Source organism: Puma concolor, chromosome B1 (genome assembly GCF_028749965.1).
Source record: "Puma concolor isolate L17-30 chromosome B1, mPumCon1.1.hap2, whole genome shotgun sequence".
NCBI classification, from domain to species: domain Eukaryota; kingdom Metazoa; phylum Chordata; class Mammalia; order Carnivora; family Felidae; genus Puma; species Puma concolor.
The window spans coordinates 115,072,803-115,089,111 of record NC_141670.1 but is presented as its reverse complement, the minus strand read 5'-3'; the positions used below and the strand labels follow the sequence as shown (position 1 = coordinate 115,089,111).

At 40.7% G+C, this 16,309-nt stretch overlaps 1 protein-coding gene across 1 annotated transcript in view; it reads right to left on the bottom strand.

Annotated features, from left to right (window-relative positions):
- COL25A1 (collagen type XXV alpha 1 chain) overlaps positions 1-15,263 on the bottom strand; it is a 469,078-nt gene extending 453,815 nt beyond the window's left edge. Inside the window, exons 1-2 of the mRNA XM_025921769.2 lie at positions 14,265-15,263; positions 13,104-13,173 (exon numbers count right to left, since the gene is read on the bottom strand). Coding sequence (XP_025777554.2) covers positions 13,104-13,173; positions 14,265-14,552 — 358 coding nt within the window. The 5' untranslated portion in view covers positions 14,553-15,263. The remainder of the gene's footprint in view (positions 1-13,103; positions 13,174-14,264) is intronic.
- Between the last annotated feature and the right edge of the window lie 1,046 nt (positions 15,264-16,309).

Here is a 16,309-nt window from a genome sequence, read left to right as displayed (position 1 = left end):
CATCTACACAAGTTTGATATTCTAGACTATAAATGTATCTGTTTTTAAATTCTCCTTTGAACTAGTTAAAACACCTTATCAGTTCCTTCTTTCATGATTTAAGCAAAATCTTTAACACGTTCGCTTTTTATCTGTATGAAAGTCACAATTTTACCTTTTTTGAAAATTACCTTTAACAGTAATTTTTGAGAAAACAATAAGTTACTGAAATCTGGGAGAAGTATTGACAGTTCCCATTCACAATTCCTCAGTTACACTGCTGGATTTAATCATAACTACAGCTGGGGCACCTGGGTGGCTCAATGGGCTGAGCGTCCGACTTCCACTCAGGTCATCATCTCACGGTTTGTCAGTCGGAGCCCCGTGTCAGGCTCTGTGCTGACAGCTCGGAGCCTGGAGCCTGCTTCAGATTCTGTGTCTCCTTCTCTCTCTGCCCCTCCCCAACTTGTGCTCTGTCTCTCTATGTCTCTCAAAAAATAAATAAATGTAATCATAACTACAGCTATTGCCCAGGAAAGGCATAGAGGTGTTGAGACTGAAAGGTGATTAAGTCCCTGACTGATCAAATTAGAAGTGGACAGTAAGCTAAGTAGAGTGTCACCAATAGAATGGAGGCAAAATATGGGGCATCTGGGTGGCTCAGTTGATTAAGCGTCCGACTTCACCTCAGGTTATGATCTCGCAGTCTGTGAGTTTGAGCCCCAAGTCAGGCTCTGTGCTGATAGCTCAGAACCTGGAGCCTGCTCCGGATTCTGTGTCTCCCTGTCTCTCTGTCCCTCCCCTGTTCGTGCTCTGTCTCTTTTTCTCTCTCGAAAATAAACAAACATTAGAATGCAAGAAAAATAGAATCTATATTCATTCTAGAGAAGGCAAGGGAGGGAGGATGGAAAGGAGAGTGGCCTGACTCTTATTTGGGAACATAGAAGATCCTCTATTTCTGTAGTTTCATAGATACATAGCTACATCCCAAAGACAATCCTTGTCTAGTCTGTTTGCCAACAACAGAGCACATCAGGGCAAATGCTTATTCATTGAAAGCCTGACAGGGCATCATTTCTCTATGGGTGTTTTTGCTATGTTCACTATTGGTTTTCAGGAGTTCAATGAACATTATTTAAAAATGCCCAGCACTATTAAAAGTGGAGACTTGTAAAAAAACAAAAAACAAAAATTGAAAATGATGAGAAAAATGATGGGTGATGCTCAAATATAGATGACAAACGTGACTGATTAGAAAATCCCTCTATCTGGGATTCCTTCTTGAGGATTGATACTGGAGGCAAAAGTTTTCTGTTCAAATAGATGAAAGGCTTAAAAGAATAAAACACATCCTGAGTCTAATGTGTTATGGGTTCACACATAGAAAGCAGAAAGAATACCTCAGACCTCTCAATTCAAGGACAGTTTTGACATCAAAATAATTTAACTTCTTTTTTAATGTTGTAAAAATGGTGACATATATTTTACCACCAACACATAGCATTCCTCATATAGAACTTGATCACAGAACCAAGCCAACATTCAGGGAAGTATCCTCAGAAGAAGCTGAAATTCAGAGCATTAAATAACTGCACAGAAGGAAACTATATACAAGAACATAAAAGCCCTGTTTTCTTTATGGATGTACTTTCTCAATGCTAGAGTTTTTCTTTTATTAAACACTTCCAGATGCATAACATGTAGAGTAGTACTAAGCCACCACTGTCAGTCTTGCTTCTTAAACTCCTAGGAAGTTGTCAGCGTATCTGTAGGGTTTGGGAAGTAAATGTAGAGCATACAATTTGTTCAGTTAAACCTCTTTTTACCAGCTTACAATAGCTTTGGTTAGTATATATGATCTCTCCAGCCTTTAGTACCTGGTCAACCTCCCTATCTTTGCTGCTTTCCTGATAATTGTTCTCTCTTAGAAAGCAAGGTAACTAAAGCTGGGTTTTTTTTTCTTAAATTTTTTAATGTTTTTTTTTTTTTTTTTTTTGAGAGAGAGAGACAGAGCATGAGTGGGAGGAGAGACAGTGAGAGAGGGAGATACAAAATCCAAAGCAGGCTCCAGTGTCTGAGCTGTCAGCACAGAGCCCAACGCGGGGCTCGAAGTCACACACCATGAGATCATGACCTGAGCTGAAGTCGGACACTTAACCGATTGAGCCACCCAGGTGCCCCTAAAGCAGTTTAAAAAAGAAAAGTCATTTTTCTCTTCCAAGACTTCCCAAAAGTCTATAGGTTGAGACTATGTATTGAAGAGAAAATAAATTGCTCACCAAAGCTCAATAACTTGTGTAGTTGCTGTGCCTTTCTATTATCTGTCCAATAAGACAATTGAGTAAGGTGTTGTACTTGGCCAAACTACCGTCCATGAGTCACTACTCAAAACGGTCAACAGCATTGCTGATGACAGTGGACATGCATTTCCACCGGAGGTAGAGTATTGTCTGTCAAACTGCAGTACCTGTTACACTATGATTGCAGCCGGATTCACACTTCCTCTGTAAAATGCACTGTACATATCATTCACTATTGGCTAAAACATTGTTAATTCCTAACGTTTTCCCTTTTAGCATTTAAACATTAATGCCCAATTCATATATTCTCATTGTACTGTAAGTTTAAATTTAATACATAAACATCATCAGCTTAACACACAAAAATCAAGTTAAAAAGTCTCAAAGATCCCAGAGACATCTTTAATAACAACTCTCTCACAATATAGTACTTGAGGGATACTTATTTTTCATATACTACTTAAACTAAGTGTTAACCATTAGTTTAAAAACTACTGCATTAGGGACACCTGGGGGCTCAATCTGTTGAGCGTCTGTCGTCAGCTTCAGATCTCATGGCTTGTGAGGTAGAGCCCTGCATCAGGCTCTCTGCTGTCAGCACGAAGCCCACTTCAGATCCTCTATCCCCCTCTCTCTGCCCTCCCCTGATCACTCTCTTTCTCTCAAAAATAAAAAATAAACTTTTTAAAAAAATCAACTGCTTTACATATATATATATATTTTAAAAGGCAATGGACTGTTGTAACTTTGTGATAAGGCCCAATATAATACCTAGAATTAAAGAATAAGTAAAAATACAAGGAAAGAAATTTGAAAAACACAGAAAACTTATGAATAAACAAGAATAATATGCTGACGTGAAGGCTTAAAATATGACTAACTTTAAGAAAAAGCATGAGGTGGGATATTGATTTTCTGATAAACAGGATCATACTCAGTTACACAGTGCATCTTCCCAGCTTTCCTGTGCTACCACCATTATTATACCTTCTTTGCTGGGCCAGTACAACCCAGTAAAGAGACAATATGACATTAATAGTTGTTTCTGGATTCTATTCATTTCTTAATAAATAATTTTGCCTCTATCATTCTTAGTAATATTTCTAAGTACAGAATTTTGGAAGCAGTTTCTGTGTTAACAAGTATATAGTATCGCTAGACGTGGGATATGATATCACACTGGGGATTGGACTTCCAGTGATCTTCTAATAGGTCCTCTAATAGATCCTCTATGGAGTCTTAAGGTCCTATGGAGATACCTCAGGGGCCAGCATGGGGGAGGTGTAGCTAACATTACATCCAGTTTCATTTACTACGTTTCCTCATAAGATGGAAAAGTTCAGGGGCACCTGGGTGGCTCAGTCGGTTAAGCATTCAACTTCAGCTCAGGTCATGATCTCACGGGTTGTGAGTTCGAGCCCCACGTTGGGCTCTGTGCTGATAGCTCAGAGCCTGGAGCCTGCTTCCAGTTCTGTGTCTCCCTTTTTCTGTGCCCTTCCCCTGCTCGCACTCTGTCTCTGTCTCTCAAAAATAATAATAAATAAATAAATAAATAAATAAATAAATAAATAAATAAGATTGAACAGTTCAGCTTCTTTAAGAAATATTGGAAAGCCCCTGAACTACTTGATCTCCAAGATTTGTATTAGCTTTAATATATTATGGCCCACAAAGTCCTCAGGGAAAATGTTAAAAAGTCCTGGGGATAAGAATATTAGTGTATGTGGGGCGCCTGGGTGGCGCAGTCGGTTGAGCGTCCAACTTCAGCCAGGTCACTATCTCGCGGTCTGTGAGTTCGAGCCCCGCGTCAGGCTCTGGGCTGATGGCTCAGAGCCTGGAGCCTGTTTCTGATTCTGTGTCTCCCTCTCTCTCTGCCCCTCCCCCGTTCATGCTCTGTCTTTCTCTGTCCCAAAAATAAATAAACGTTGAAAAAAAAAAAATTTAAAAAAAAAGAATATTAGTGTATGTAAAGAGATAAACCTCAATAAAAGTCCTCAACCAGGTCAAGTTGACAGATATCCATTATAATAATTATGAACATTTATAAAGAATCTTCTGTAGAGAATTCTACAATAAGCCCTAGAGATACACAGATACAAACCAGAACCCCAACCATGAAGCTCATAAATGACATTGGTAGAAGTGCACTCTCAACACACTCCCTCAGGAAGTAGGATACAATTATACCATGAGACCACTTAGCAGTTAGGGTCAGGATTTGCCCACAAGAGTCAGCTGATCATTAACCCACTGCACTCATATGACCGCCCCCAATAAAATTGGTATCCATCCTCAGAAAGGCAGTTATTTAAGAAGCTTATTTCCTTTCTAACTTTATCTTCTCGGACCTTGAGCCTTAATAATTTCAGTAAAAAAAAAAAAAAAAAAAAAAAAAAAAAAATGACTTTTAGTATTCCAAAGTTCACTTACCGCTAGATTTTGCCAGTATTTCTAGCACGACTTTAAAGTCAAAAGGTTGGTGCTTTGTGGATGTTTTACCTTATGGTCATATCATGTACATCTAAAAAATACCAGCTGGATTCTAGAGCCCCTGAGACACAAATTGGAGTTTCATAATTCCTATAAGGGTTACACAAACAACTTACCTTTGATAGCTGCCAGAACTGACCTACGATTCTGGAATGCTGGGAAAGAACTGTATCAATTTTCCAGGCATATTTAATTCTAGCATCTTAAGGATCAAAAATAAGAACACAACTCTGGTCCTGTAACAGACTTGAAGGAGGGATTCCTAAGAGATTTTGTTCTCCCGTTCACTGCTACAAGGGCCAAAGAGGATGCTGGAGATAGAGCTATAATGGAGAATTCCTCTGACTCTCTCTACCTTGTAAGAACTCTAAAACACTAGACTTACTCAAAATGAAGGCAAAGCGGTATGATTCCAAGAGATTATGGGATGTGGGTGGCTTTTCCCTCCTCCCCTTTTACTCCTCTTACATGTGACCTCTTTGATAAAGAAAGAAAAAATAGACTCTACCCCTGCCACTACTTCCAGTTAGATATATTCTGACTCTCAAATGTACCATAATGTGCAAACTAGGGCTGGCTACAATTCATCCCATTTACTCAGCCACTTAGCCTAAATGTGAAAATTGTACTTAAATATGTGCTGACCACATTTCAAATAGAAGAATAAAAACTTTGTGTACATAACCCAGAAGCCTAGAATTTCTAAAATCTAAAATTTTTTTATCCAAAGGAACAGCCACAGTTTGGGGCATTCCTGGAAATCAGACTAAGCAATCAGGCTAAAGAACACAATAAAGAACCCATTTCAACTATCATGTGGTAACTGAAGTTAAAACGGACACGACAGATGAAATGATGTCAAAATCGTGATCGTGATTTCAAACAATTCTTGATTCTGAGAAATTACAAAGGATGAGCACAAAATCCCCAGTTGATAAATTCAATTATATTTAGTTCATGTATTCTAGCTATTAGAATACTGGCTCCTAACTGTGAATTGATCTACTAAATAACTAATAATGACTAATACAAATGTGAAATTTATTAAATTGCTTTAAATAATTGTTTTAAATTGTTTTAAATTAAATTGTTTTAAAAGCTCATAGGACATTCTAGTCTTCAAATATAGGTGGAAGAAATTACTTGCTTCCCCCCATTAATCTCTTCCATTGCGAACAGAAGTCAAGAAATCAGCTAGGAATTGAACTGGGAAGAGGCTGACCGAAGTCCCACTATTCAGCTCAGTTCCTCCTCCTTGTGGTCACAGAGGGAAGGTGTCTGCCATCTGGTGGCATTTCTTTAAGGAATCCTATACCTAAGAGACTCACAGAGTAGTCATTTGAAAGAATATATGATACCGGTGAAAAGTGGTCGATTTTAATTTGTGAGTAATTCCATATCCTTCTGCTTCCCACTCTTCTGCATCCCTCCTTTTTAAAGGTCAGTTTTAAAATATTTTTTAACTGCAAGAGTGCTGAACACATCCCAAATGAAACAATAACTATACATAGCTAAGCATTCAATATGCAGGTATACCATAGTCATTGTTAACACACATTGGGAAAAAAAGTATTAAATATCATGAGTGGATATTCACGGCATGGATCTTCACCCATACTGGCAAGCCACAGAGGGTGGGGATGCTTCTGTGTTGAGCAGTCACATATTGGCTACAGCCTGTAGCCCAGACTAACCCATGCATTGTTTTCACATTCTCAGCTTCCATCAAATCACCAAGTAATGTTTATAAAGTGGTAGGATGGAATAAAAACACTTTTTCATAATAGGTTTTGGATGGTTTCCACCGAAGATAACAAAGATTGATGTCATTTTGATGAGTGTCTAGTGTGGTTCCCCTTGAAGCAGGAAATGGCCCCCCTGGACTGTAAAACAGTCCTCATTCTGGCATGTTTCCCCACCACCAGCTCTCCATTTACCTAATTTCATCTAGAGAGGATGCCTTCCTTCTCCATTCCCAGAGCTAATTTTGACATTCAAATAGTGGTTTTGTAAACGTCATGTAGTTGATTTTGCACAGTTAGAAACCAATCATAAGCGCAATAGGTTATTATGGCCCTGCAAGGCTACTTGTATCTGTACGTTTATCAAGTGAGCCAGAAAGAATTAACCCCTATGCAGAACGGATACCCTTTTCTTAAATAATTCCCAGTTCATAGAAAAACAGAATTACCCAGGTAAGAAAGAGAAAAGAAGACTTGAAGAAATAACTTCTTAATAATTTTTAGACAAGAAACACAGAAGAGAAGCTAAGAAACAAGAACACTGCTTCAAGAGGCAATTTGTCCCTGGTCCTTTGGGTGACAGGGCATTTTGCCAGCTGTCATTACTGGACCAACTAAGTGTTACACCCAAACTGCTGTGCTCATTAGGACTGAAACCATGTAACACGAATGCTTTGAGGTGCTTGGATGTCACGTTGTATTGTCTGGCCTTAGGAAAGGAGAGGAAAGCCTGCTATTCTCATTTAAATAACATTTATAGCATTTTAATTTGCTTTCTTTCTGCAAACCATTTCTGACTGTTCTTTACCTTACATAATTGAAAATCTACACATATTATGTCCTTACTCAATGCACTCCATCCATTCATTGTGCAGCGGGTTAGGAAAAACGTACAGCATAAGTGGAAAACCATGTTAGTAGGAAATACACAGCTTATATGATAAAGTAAATTTATGTTAGCAAGGTAATAATAAAGGTCTTCCCACATGATGGAAAAGGGTGCACAACCTTAAAGCTACAGTAACATATATTTCTACCAAAAATTGAGAAGATATCACAAAACCTATCACCAGAGGCTGTATTACTCACATACATGAATCAGAGGTACTTTTATTTGCCTACATTTATTCTTTTTTTTTTTTTTGTATACAGTAATTTTCATAGACTTGCAGGGTGTATAGGAACATTGAAAGTTATATAGTATATCTTTATTATCTCCAGCTAAACTCTCCAAGCTGATGAGTAGCTGTGCTCCATTTCATCATTATCAATGAATGTAGAGGAGTCAAGTGCAAGGACACTGTTTAGTACCACCAGACAGGAAGTTTGGACTCTTATCCAGCCCAAATCTCCCTGTGTTCAGAAGAAATGTAGAAGAATAAATCACCATCCGATTTATCACAAACCTTATATATTAAAGCCGCTTTTTTGTTTCAGTTGGGTATCAGTACAGGTAAATCAGGTATCAATATGCATTTATCTGACCATAAATTCTTGGAATGCCAAAGCCAGGTGAGGTTATGCAAAGCAGCTTTTTATACATTGCTAGCACTTTTATTTGTAATCAAAACACAGATTTTCTTATATTATGATTTCTCCTACTGTGAATTTCTCTACCCTCCACCCCCAGAGAAAAGAACAATAAAGTCCTACTATTTACAATATGAAAGAAATTGTGGTCATGTGCTCCAAAGCACACAGTTCTTTTTCGAGGTCACACTTGTCATGACTAAATTTATGCGATTTTTACATTTTAGTTATTTTTGAGAGACAGAGAGAGACAGAGCACAAGCAGGGGACAGGCAGAGAAAGAGGGAGATACAGAATCTGAAGCAGACTCCAGGCTCCGAGCCATCAGCACAGAGCCCGATGCGGGGCTGGAACCCACGAACGGTGAGATCATGACCCAAGCCAAAGTCAGTTGCTTAACCGACTGAGTCACCCAGGTGCCCCAAATTTATGCTATTTTTAAATAAATGTCTGTCATTCTCATTGAAATGTAAGCTCCATGAGGGCAGATACCAAGTTTGCCTTGTTCATCAGCATATTCCCAGTAGCTAGCATGATCTTTGGCACACAGCAGGCTCTTTAAACCTAGAGAAGCAACAAATGCCCTTCAAAATCATTCTAGTCCAATACTCCTTATTTTAAGGATATGAAAATAGAGCCTATAAAAGTCATTCTTTTGGGAAATGACTTGTCCAAGATTGTACAACATGTTAATAACAAAGCCAGGATTATAACTCTGGATTCTTTATTGCCCATTCACATTCTCTATCCATTACAGCTTAGAGGTTCTTATAACTAATATCCTGGGAAAACAACACTACTGATGAGTAGGGTACAGAAACATTTCTGATCTAAATATCTTTTGGTTGGCTGCCTGGCTCCCAGTGTTCTTTAGCAGTTAGAACACAGAAACCCTCCTATAAATATGCCTGGTTTATACACACTTGATGCAGGGCTCCAAGAACAAAACCCAAAACAAGATTCTACAGCCACAGCAAACAGCCAATTTATTCACTCCTGTGAGGGTCAAGTTTTACCGAGGCCAAGCCACGGGATGTCAGCTGAACGTCTATGGTTCAGCTACTACTAAAGCAAATATTGTGCTAAGCAGAGCTTCAATTTGTATGGCTTTTTCATTTTATTATGGGGTTTCTTTTTTTTTTTTTTTTTCAACGTTTATTTATTTTTGGGACAGAGAGAGACAGAGCATGAACGGGGGAGGGGCAGAGAGAGAGGGAGACACAGAATTGGAAACAGGCTCCAGGCTCTGAGCCATCAGCCCAGAGCCTGACGCGGGGCTCGAACTCACGGACCGCGAGATCGTGACCTGGCTGAAGCCGGACGCTTAACCGACTGCGCCACCCAGGCGCCCCATGGGGTTTCTTTAAAGCAAATATTCAAAAACTAGAATTTCTCCAAGCACATGAAAAAAGTAAATGTAAATTTTCGGGAAGCAACAAAGGTGACTTAAAATTAGATTATGGTGATGGTTGCCCAACTCTATAAATTTATTTAATTTTTTTAATTCATACACTTAAAATGGGTATTATAAATTATGCTTCAATAAAACTGTTAAAAAATAAGTGTAAAAATGAGGGGCGCCTGGGTGGCTCAGTCAGTTACGTGTCTGACTTCAGCTCAGGTCACGATCTCACAATTCCTGAGTTTGAGCCCCGAGTCAGGATCTGTGCTGACAGTGTGGAGCCTGGAGCCCTCTTTGAGTTCTGTCTCTCCCTTCTCTGCCCCTCCTCTAGCCCTGTTCACACACTCCCACCCTCCCTCTCTCTCTCTCTGTCTCAAAAATAAATAAACATTTAAAAAAATAAGTGTGAAAATGAGTCAGACAGTTAAAGCACTTCTTTTAGAAAACATGTGTTATCAAAACTGTAAAGACATATCCTCATACTCTTTTAATCCCAAATTCTAACCACTTCAAGCATGGTTTACCTACAAGGTCAAAAGTTTTTCCTTCAAATTTGGTAAAAACAATTTATTAGACTAATATAAATATCTATAAAGAACCAATCTCCATTGATAAAGCACTAAGAGATACTGACTCATTTTGATTATCTCCATGAATGATCTGCAGATATATTTGCTTAACTAACCATAGTATTCTAATCCAAAACCTGCCATTAACTAGCCTTTGGGTTTTGAACAAGTTATATACATCTCCAGGGCTAAGTTTTCCCACCCACATCATGCGTCCCCATGGACCAGGTTAGAGTTAAGTAGTGCATAATATATTAAAAAGAATAATAACTATTATCTAATGAATAACCACTAAAATGTCACACTTTATGCAAATTATCAACTTCTGAGGAAGGTAGTATGTGACACTTTTTTGTGGATGAGGAACCTGGAATATAGAGAAGGTCCCACAGTTACTTAGTAGTAGACCCAAGATTCCAGTCCTGTCCAGCCCAAAACCTATATTCATTCTCTATTGCTTATTAGACTTTGTGCTTTTGATTTTGTCAGATGTGGGCATGAATCGTGACTCTGCCTTTACTATGCTAAGTTAGTCACCTTCTCTGTGTCCAGTTTCTTCATCTGTAAATATGAGATTAGTAGCACTTAACTCCCAAGGTTGTTGGGAAGATTTAAGTAAGAGTGCTTCCCCTACAATTACAAACCATTCAATAATAGTCTTTCCCATCCCTTTTCCACAAAAGTTCTTTCCTGTGTTCAAAAAAAAAAACAAAAAATCTATAAATTCTACGACTTCCTTGTAGCCTACCTAGATAAACTTCACTGGGACTGAGTTCTATCAAAAGCAATTAAAGTGAACACAAACAACAGGGCATTGGCCCTTTGCTATCAGTCCTTGGCTCTGTGACGGAAACTGTCAACAAGAGTGTCAACTTCAAGGGGTGGGCATGTGTCCACAGGAACTGAGCTGAGGTCACAGACTTGTCTCACTCTGCCCTACAAACAGATGTCTGGGTGACAACTCTTAGTCACCGCAAACCAGGGTTAAAGCCAAACCAGGTGGGAAGCTCCATATCTCCTTTCTAATCCTCCGGGCCAGGCCATTCATTCCCTAAGACAATACCTCACTAACCATAATTCAAAATAACTTGTTTCCTCCCAGGATACTATGTTCAAAATAATGCCTTTATTTTGATGATGTCTGATTATTCTGCAAACTAAAAAAATACTATAGCATTTCTATAATAGTGATTTGTCAGCAAGAAACATGTTTGATTCCGTGTCTTAGATTGTACACCTTCAAATGTCTACCTCTTCATTACATCTGGTGAAAACTGATGTAATGTGGAGCTCTAGTGGTGGCAAGAAAGTAAAGCAGCCATTAGTGAGAACCAACAAAAGGCCAAGGAAATCACCAATTCATCATTTATTTGTGTGTTCTTAGGATAAAATCACCATTTATTATGAAGTTAATATGTTAAGAAGAAAACGTTTCAAAACGACGTTCCAAGATAATATAAGGTGCCCTCTAAATGTAATGGCTTTCCTCCAGATTACAAATTAGACCTCAATAACTAACTTGCATCAAACATCAAGAAGCAGATTAAACTACAAAAAGCAACTCAGTGCTGCGGTTGTCGCTTTTCTAAATTTTACCAAGTTCACTAAGAATCCTATTAATTAAACAGGTTTGTTTTTCACACAGCTAACAAGAATACTACATACAGAAAATGCAGAGTCTAAGTGGTATGATCAGTGAAGTCCTGTACCAACTGTCTTGGGAATTTAAATAATCCCTACAGGCTGATGAGGTTGTTGGAAGTTAATTCCTGCACTAGAAAAGTGCCTTCCTTGAATTTCTGACTTCTGAGGTCTTTCCCAACTGAAAAAAAACCAAGAATGAAATCTCCAATGTCGAACATTAACTCTTTGTTTTCTTGTTATCTAATGTGTATATCTTCTCAATTGAAACAAACAAACCAACCAGCTCGGTAATGGTCAACAATGCAGCAGAACATAAATGGTAAAATTTTCATGATGTACAACCAGGAGCTAACATTTGAAACTTCTAACCATGGTGCCCGGTTTAGTTGTGTCAAAGCACGTTCTCGTGAGAAAAAAAAAAAAAATCCAGAATATGAAAAAACACAGGAACTAGCCTTTCTGAATATCAGTATCATCTAAAGTATCATGTTCCTGAAAATTAAAGAAAAGGTAACAGACTCATTTTTCTATAGTGATGATGAAAAAAATGAAAACGCTTGTAAATGCATTAACAACATTTATCTGAAATAAAAATCTCAAAACTTATGGGAGCTTTCCATGGCTTATATCAGCTGAATCCGCTAGAGGTTTTCCAGTAGACAAATTCCAATGCCTCCCAAACTGTTAGACCCATAGATGACTGACTACCAAGCCTCAGAGATCTGTGAATGAAGATTTAATGATTACATAGGAGTTTCTATTCACTGATGTCTCTCTTCTCCATCCTTCTATTAATATGCTGTCATTAAAACAGTTCCCTAAAGCTACACAGAAAAATGAAAAGACAGAACAGCCTTTTCTGAGAAGTCATCACGATTGCAATAGTTCATAATAAGAAGCTCAAGATAAAGAATTTTATTTTCTTTCAGTCCTCATCATTAGCTGTAGGATAGGAGAGAGAACCTTTTTGATAGAAAAGAATAAAAGCAGGTGAGGAGGTTAGGGTAATTTACTAACATAACCGTATGTCAAAGGGAACAAATGGAGATCTGTACTAATGCAGTATGAGCCACCAGGGAATTCAGAATCTAACATGTTCTGCAGTCCTTTTCACCACAGACATTAAAACTGAATAAAAAGGAAGAATATTTTTCAAATCCGTGAATCTAAAAACTTAGTCTTTGTATGCCATCTTGCTTGTATTTTTCTTGGTGATTATCTTTATCTCCTTTGCTTTCCCCTAACAGGCCTTGGTATGCTGCTTAAAATAATATTTGGGGCTTTATTTGCCATTCTTTTGACTGAGACATGTTGATTTTATTAAAGTAAGTTGGGCCTGCATTCTTTCTTTACTATTATTACAGGTAGACTTGACAGATACAGGACTTTTGTTTTAAAAATACTCTGCTATGGAGGAAACCTTGTTAAAAAATAAGTTCCATTTTACCTGCTGGGCAGTTGCACTCTGAAGGTGCTTCTCTTGCGATTCTTATTTTAGCCATATGTTCATAGGATCTCTGTAGGAAAAGAAGAGGTATTGTCATCAGTAGCATTGTAGAGAAACAGATTCTTTAGGAACTCTCTGGCCATATGCTTGATTTACCAGCATTTGATAGCCTGCATAACTAACATTTACATATGTACTTGGACTTTAGTCAAAAGGTAACAGTACCCAAGCCCTAAAAAAAGAAATGACTTCTGACACCGTGTCAAGACTGCTGGACTTGTACAACATCTTTCTCCATTCTTCAACTACCACCACCCTCCACTTTCTCCCTCAGCTCAAGCACATGCAGTCAATGCCAAAACCTGGCTTTACCATGCTGGAGTTTTAGGTAACCTATGGGTTTTAAAACACCCAATATTGTGTACATGAAGGTCAACTGTTTATCACGTCATGCTGCAACTACTGCCACACAGCCTCTCTGTCGGAAGAGCAAGTTCCAGAAAACCCCCTAACTCTAGTCTAATGCCACCCCTGGTTTGATAAACGTAACCTAGATTCCTTTCAACTCGCAACTGCAATGGCGCTGCATACATAAACACCCCTGCCACTGCATCCTTTATAAAAAAAAAAATAAGCTACATTTTTTTTCTTTTCAAACATTAAATATGAAAACATTTAATGTGTGAAATGATCAATTTAAAATCACATATAGGTTTACTTCATTTTTAAGAGCGATTACCATTTGTGTATTAATAACACCTATGGCACGAACCTTCTTATAATATATGAAGGACCTAACAGATGTTAGCTTTGCAAGGAATATTCTCCAAAAAATTGGAAAAGATTAGTATGTCACTCTAGAAAACTAAAAAGAGATAAAATGCCACGCTGCCTTTCTGGCCACCCTTCCCTCTTTCAGTCTTCCATATATGTTTAGCATGCAAACATTAAGAGTGAGGGAAGATGATAGAGACAGAGAGTGTGATATCAAAGGATGTGCATATACAAATAATAGGCTACAGTGAGCATAAATGGTCGCCTAGCGTATGCACACCCAGCCACACCAAGTATGCATACAGTAAGGGTACAGGCTGATCGTGTACACAGAATCACGCCTGTGCAAGACATTATCCACGTGCAAAACACCCCAGCCTTTCACACCTGAGCCAGAAGTTGCTCCACTTTCTCTTGCACCACTGCTTTGAGCTGATCCAGGCGATCAGGGAGCAGATGAATGGAAGGGTCCCCTTTTGCGGATTCGAGAGCAGCGATCCTCGCCTGGAGGTCGTTGGTTTTCACCCCAAGGTACAGACAAGACATCAGGGCCACCACTGAGAGAAGGGCCGCCAGGGAGGTGCACGGCGGCACGGTCCAGGCACAACGCTGCCTCGGGTCCTCGGAGCCTGGCTCCCGGCCCCCACCTTTCCCCGCATGCTTCTTCACCAGCATCGTGGAGGGATCAGCTGCCTCGGCTTCGCCTCCCACTCTCTACCACTTCCAAGAATCTTGAAAGGAAAGAAAAAGGACGATTCCTCCAAAAGTTCAGTCTGGGTGGCTGCACAACTAGTTGGCGGAGATCGAGATGGAGCTCCGCTTTCCTCAGCGCCGAGACCAGCGGTCGTGGACCATCCTCTCCGCTCTCTTCTCTCCCCCCAGCTGGGAGTGAAAAGCACCCTCAGTCTGGGGACTGGTGGCAAAAAAGGTTAAAACCGGAATGAAACCCACCCGGATGGCCCTCCTAGCCCCTCAGAGGACGAACACCTCAGAAAGGGTCCTCGACAGCGCCCGCCCAGGCTCCAAGGGGACTGCGCGAGAGGCACAGCGAGGGGCCGCCGCTCGCCCTCGCCACCGAGCAGCCGACCTGTTGCGTCTCTGTTAGTTTGCCTTATTTCTGCCTATTCAGTGTTTTTCCGCACGCCGACCTGTTTCCTACCTACATTCAGTTCCAGGCAGAAAGGCTGAGAGAAACCGCGAGAGCGCAGCGCAAAAGGGGTGGCTAAGGGGGAAAGGAGACAGGAAAACGAAATAACCCAAAGAGCAAATTCGAGGGGCGAGGCTGAAGTCGCGGCTGCACGAAGTATCTCCGCAGCCTCGCGGGTGCGAGCCTTATATACCCTTCGGGATGCTCGTGTGTGAGTGTGTGCGTGTGTGTGCGCGCGCGCTCCGAGCACGACGTCCCTCCCCCGACCCCCTCCCGGCGCCCGGCCTCCAGCCCCGGGCTCCCGCAGCATTGCGCCCCCTTCCAAAGCCCGGGCAGAAGCCCGCCTCATTAGCATAATGTATTCACCTTCGCCCAGCCGGCGGGCTCCGCCGGAGACCCTCCAAGGGGGCGGAGAGCTCGGAGGGAGCTGAGCGGGAGGTCTGCATTAGCATAACACATGCAAATAGCGGAAGCGGCCACCGTGATTGGAGGGGAGCCTGGCGACCCCTCCCCCTCCACGGAGTAACTTCAGCGTCCCCTAAGGCCGCATCTCCAGCCTGGGCCAGGGGCCGGAGCGGGGTCTACGTGGGGAAGGCGGCAACTTTGGCTTATCCTGACTCGGCCCAGCGCCCCGTCCTTATCCCTGTTAAATATGGAGAAATGGCTTCCAGGAGGGAAGAAGTGAAGCAGAAAGCTCTAGCTCTCCATCCAGATCCTCGCTCAAAAGCAGTGGCCGGAGCTATTGCGAGTTCGCTCCTGTGCAACCTTTCCCCCGCCTCCCTCGCTTTCCCACATGCCCAGAGGCGGAGTGTCTGACTGAGGTAAATGTCCCCACTTCCCTTCTCTTCCCACGGCCACGCTGCTGTCTCCGACAGGGGGAAGTTTTCTTTCCCCTCCCCCAGTTTCCTTCTGTCTTGATGGGGCTGGGTCTCCTCCCCGCTCGGTGCTCCTAGTCTGTACTAGGGTGCTAATGCGTTTTCCTGATTCCTCGTTTTGTGGGATTGTAAGAGGGAGCGTGGAAGTACATACAGTTCTCAGGATTTAGGAAAGGACTGAAGAATGAGGTCAATTTTTCCTTTTACCTGACTCTCCTCCCTCTGGATCAAATTACAAGTTCTCTAATGGGATTTTTGAAAGTAGGTAATAAGTAGCATTTTACATCTAATTGACTTGGGGGCGGGGGAGAAACCTCACCTTTTACTCCAAAAAGTCCCTTATCTCCTCCTCCCCATGGGAAATACCATATATTTTTCTTATCCTTCTTAATCAAGCTGATATCAGGTCG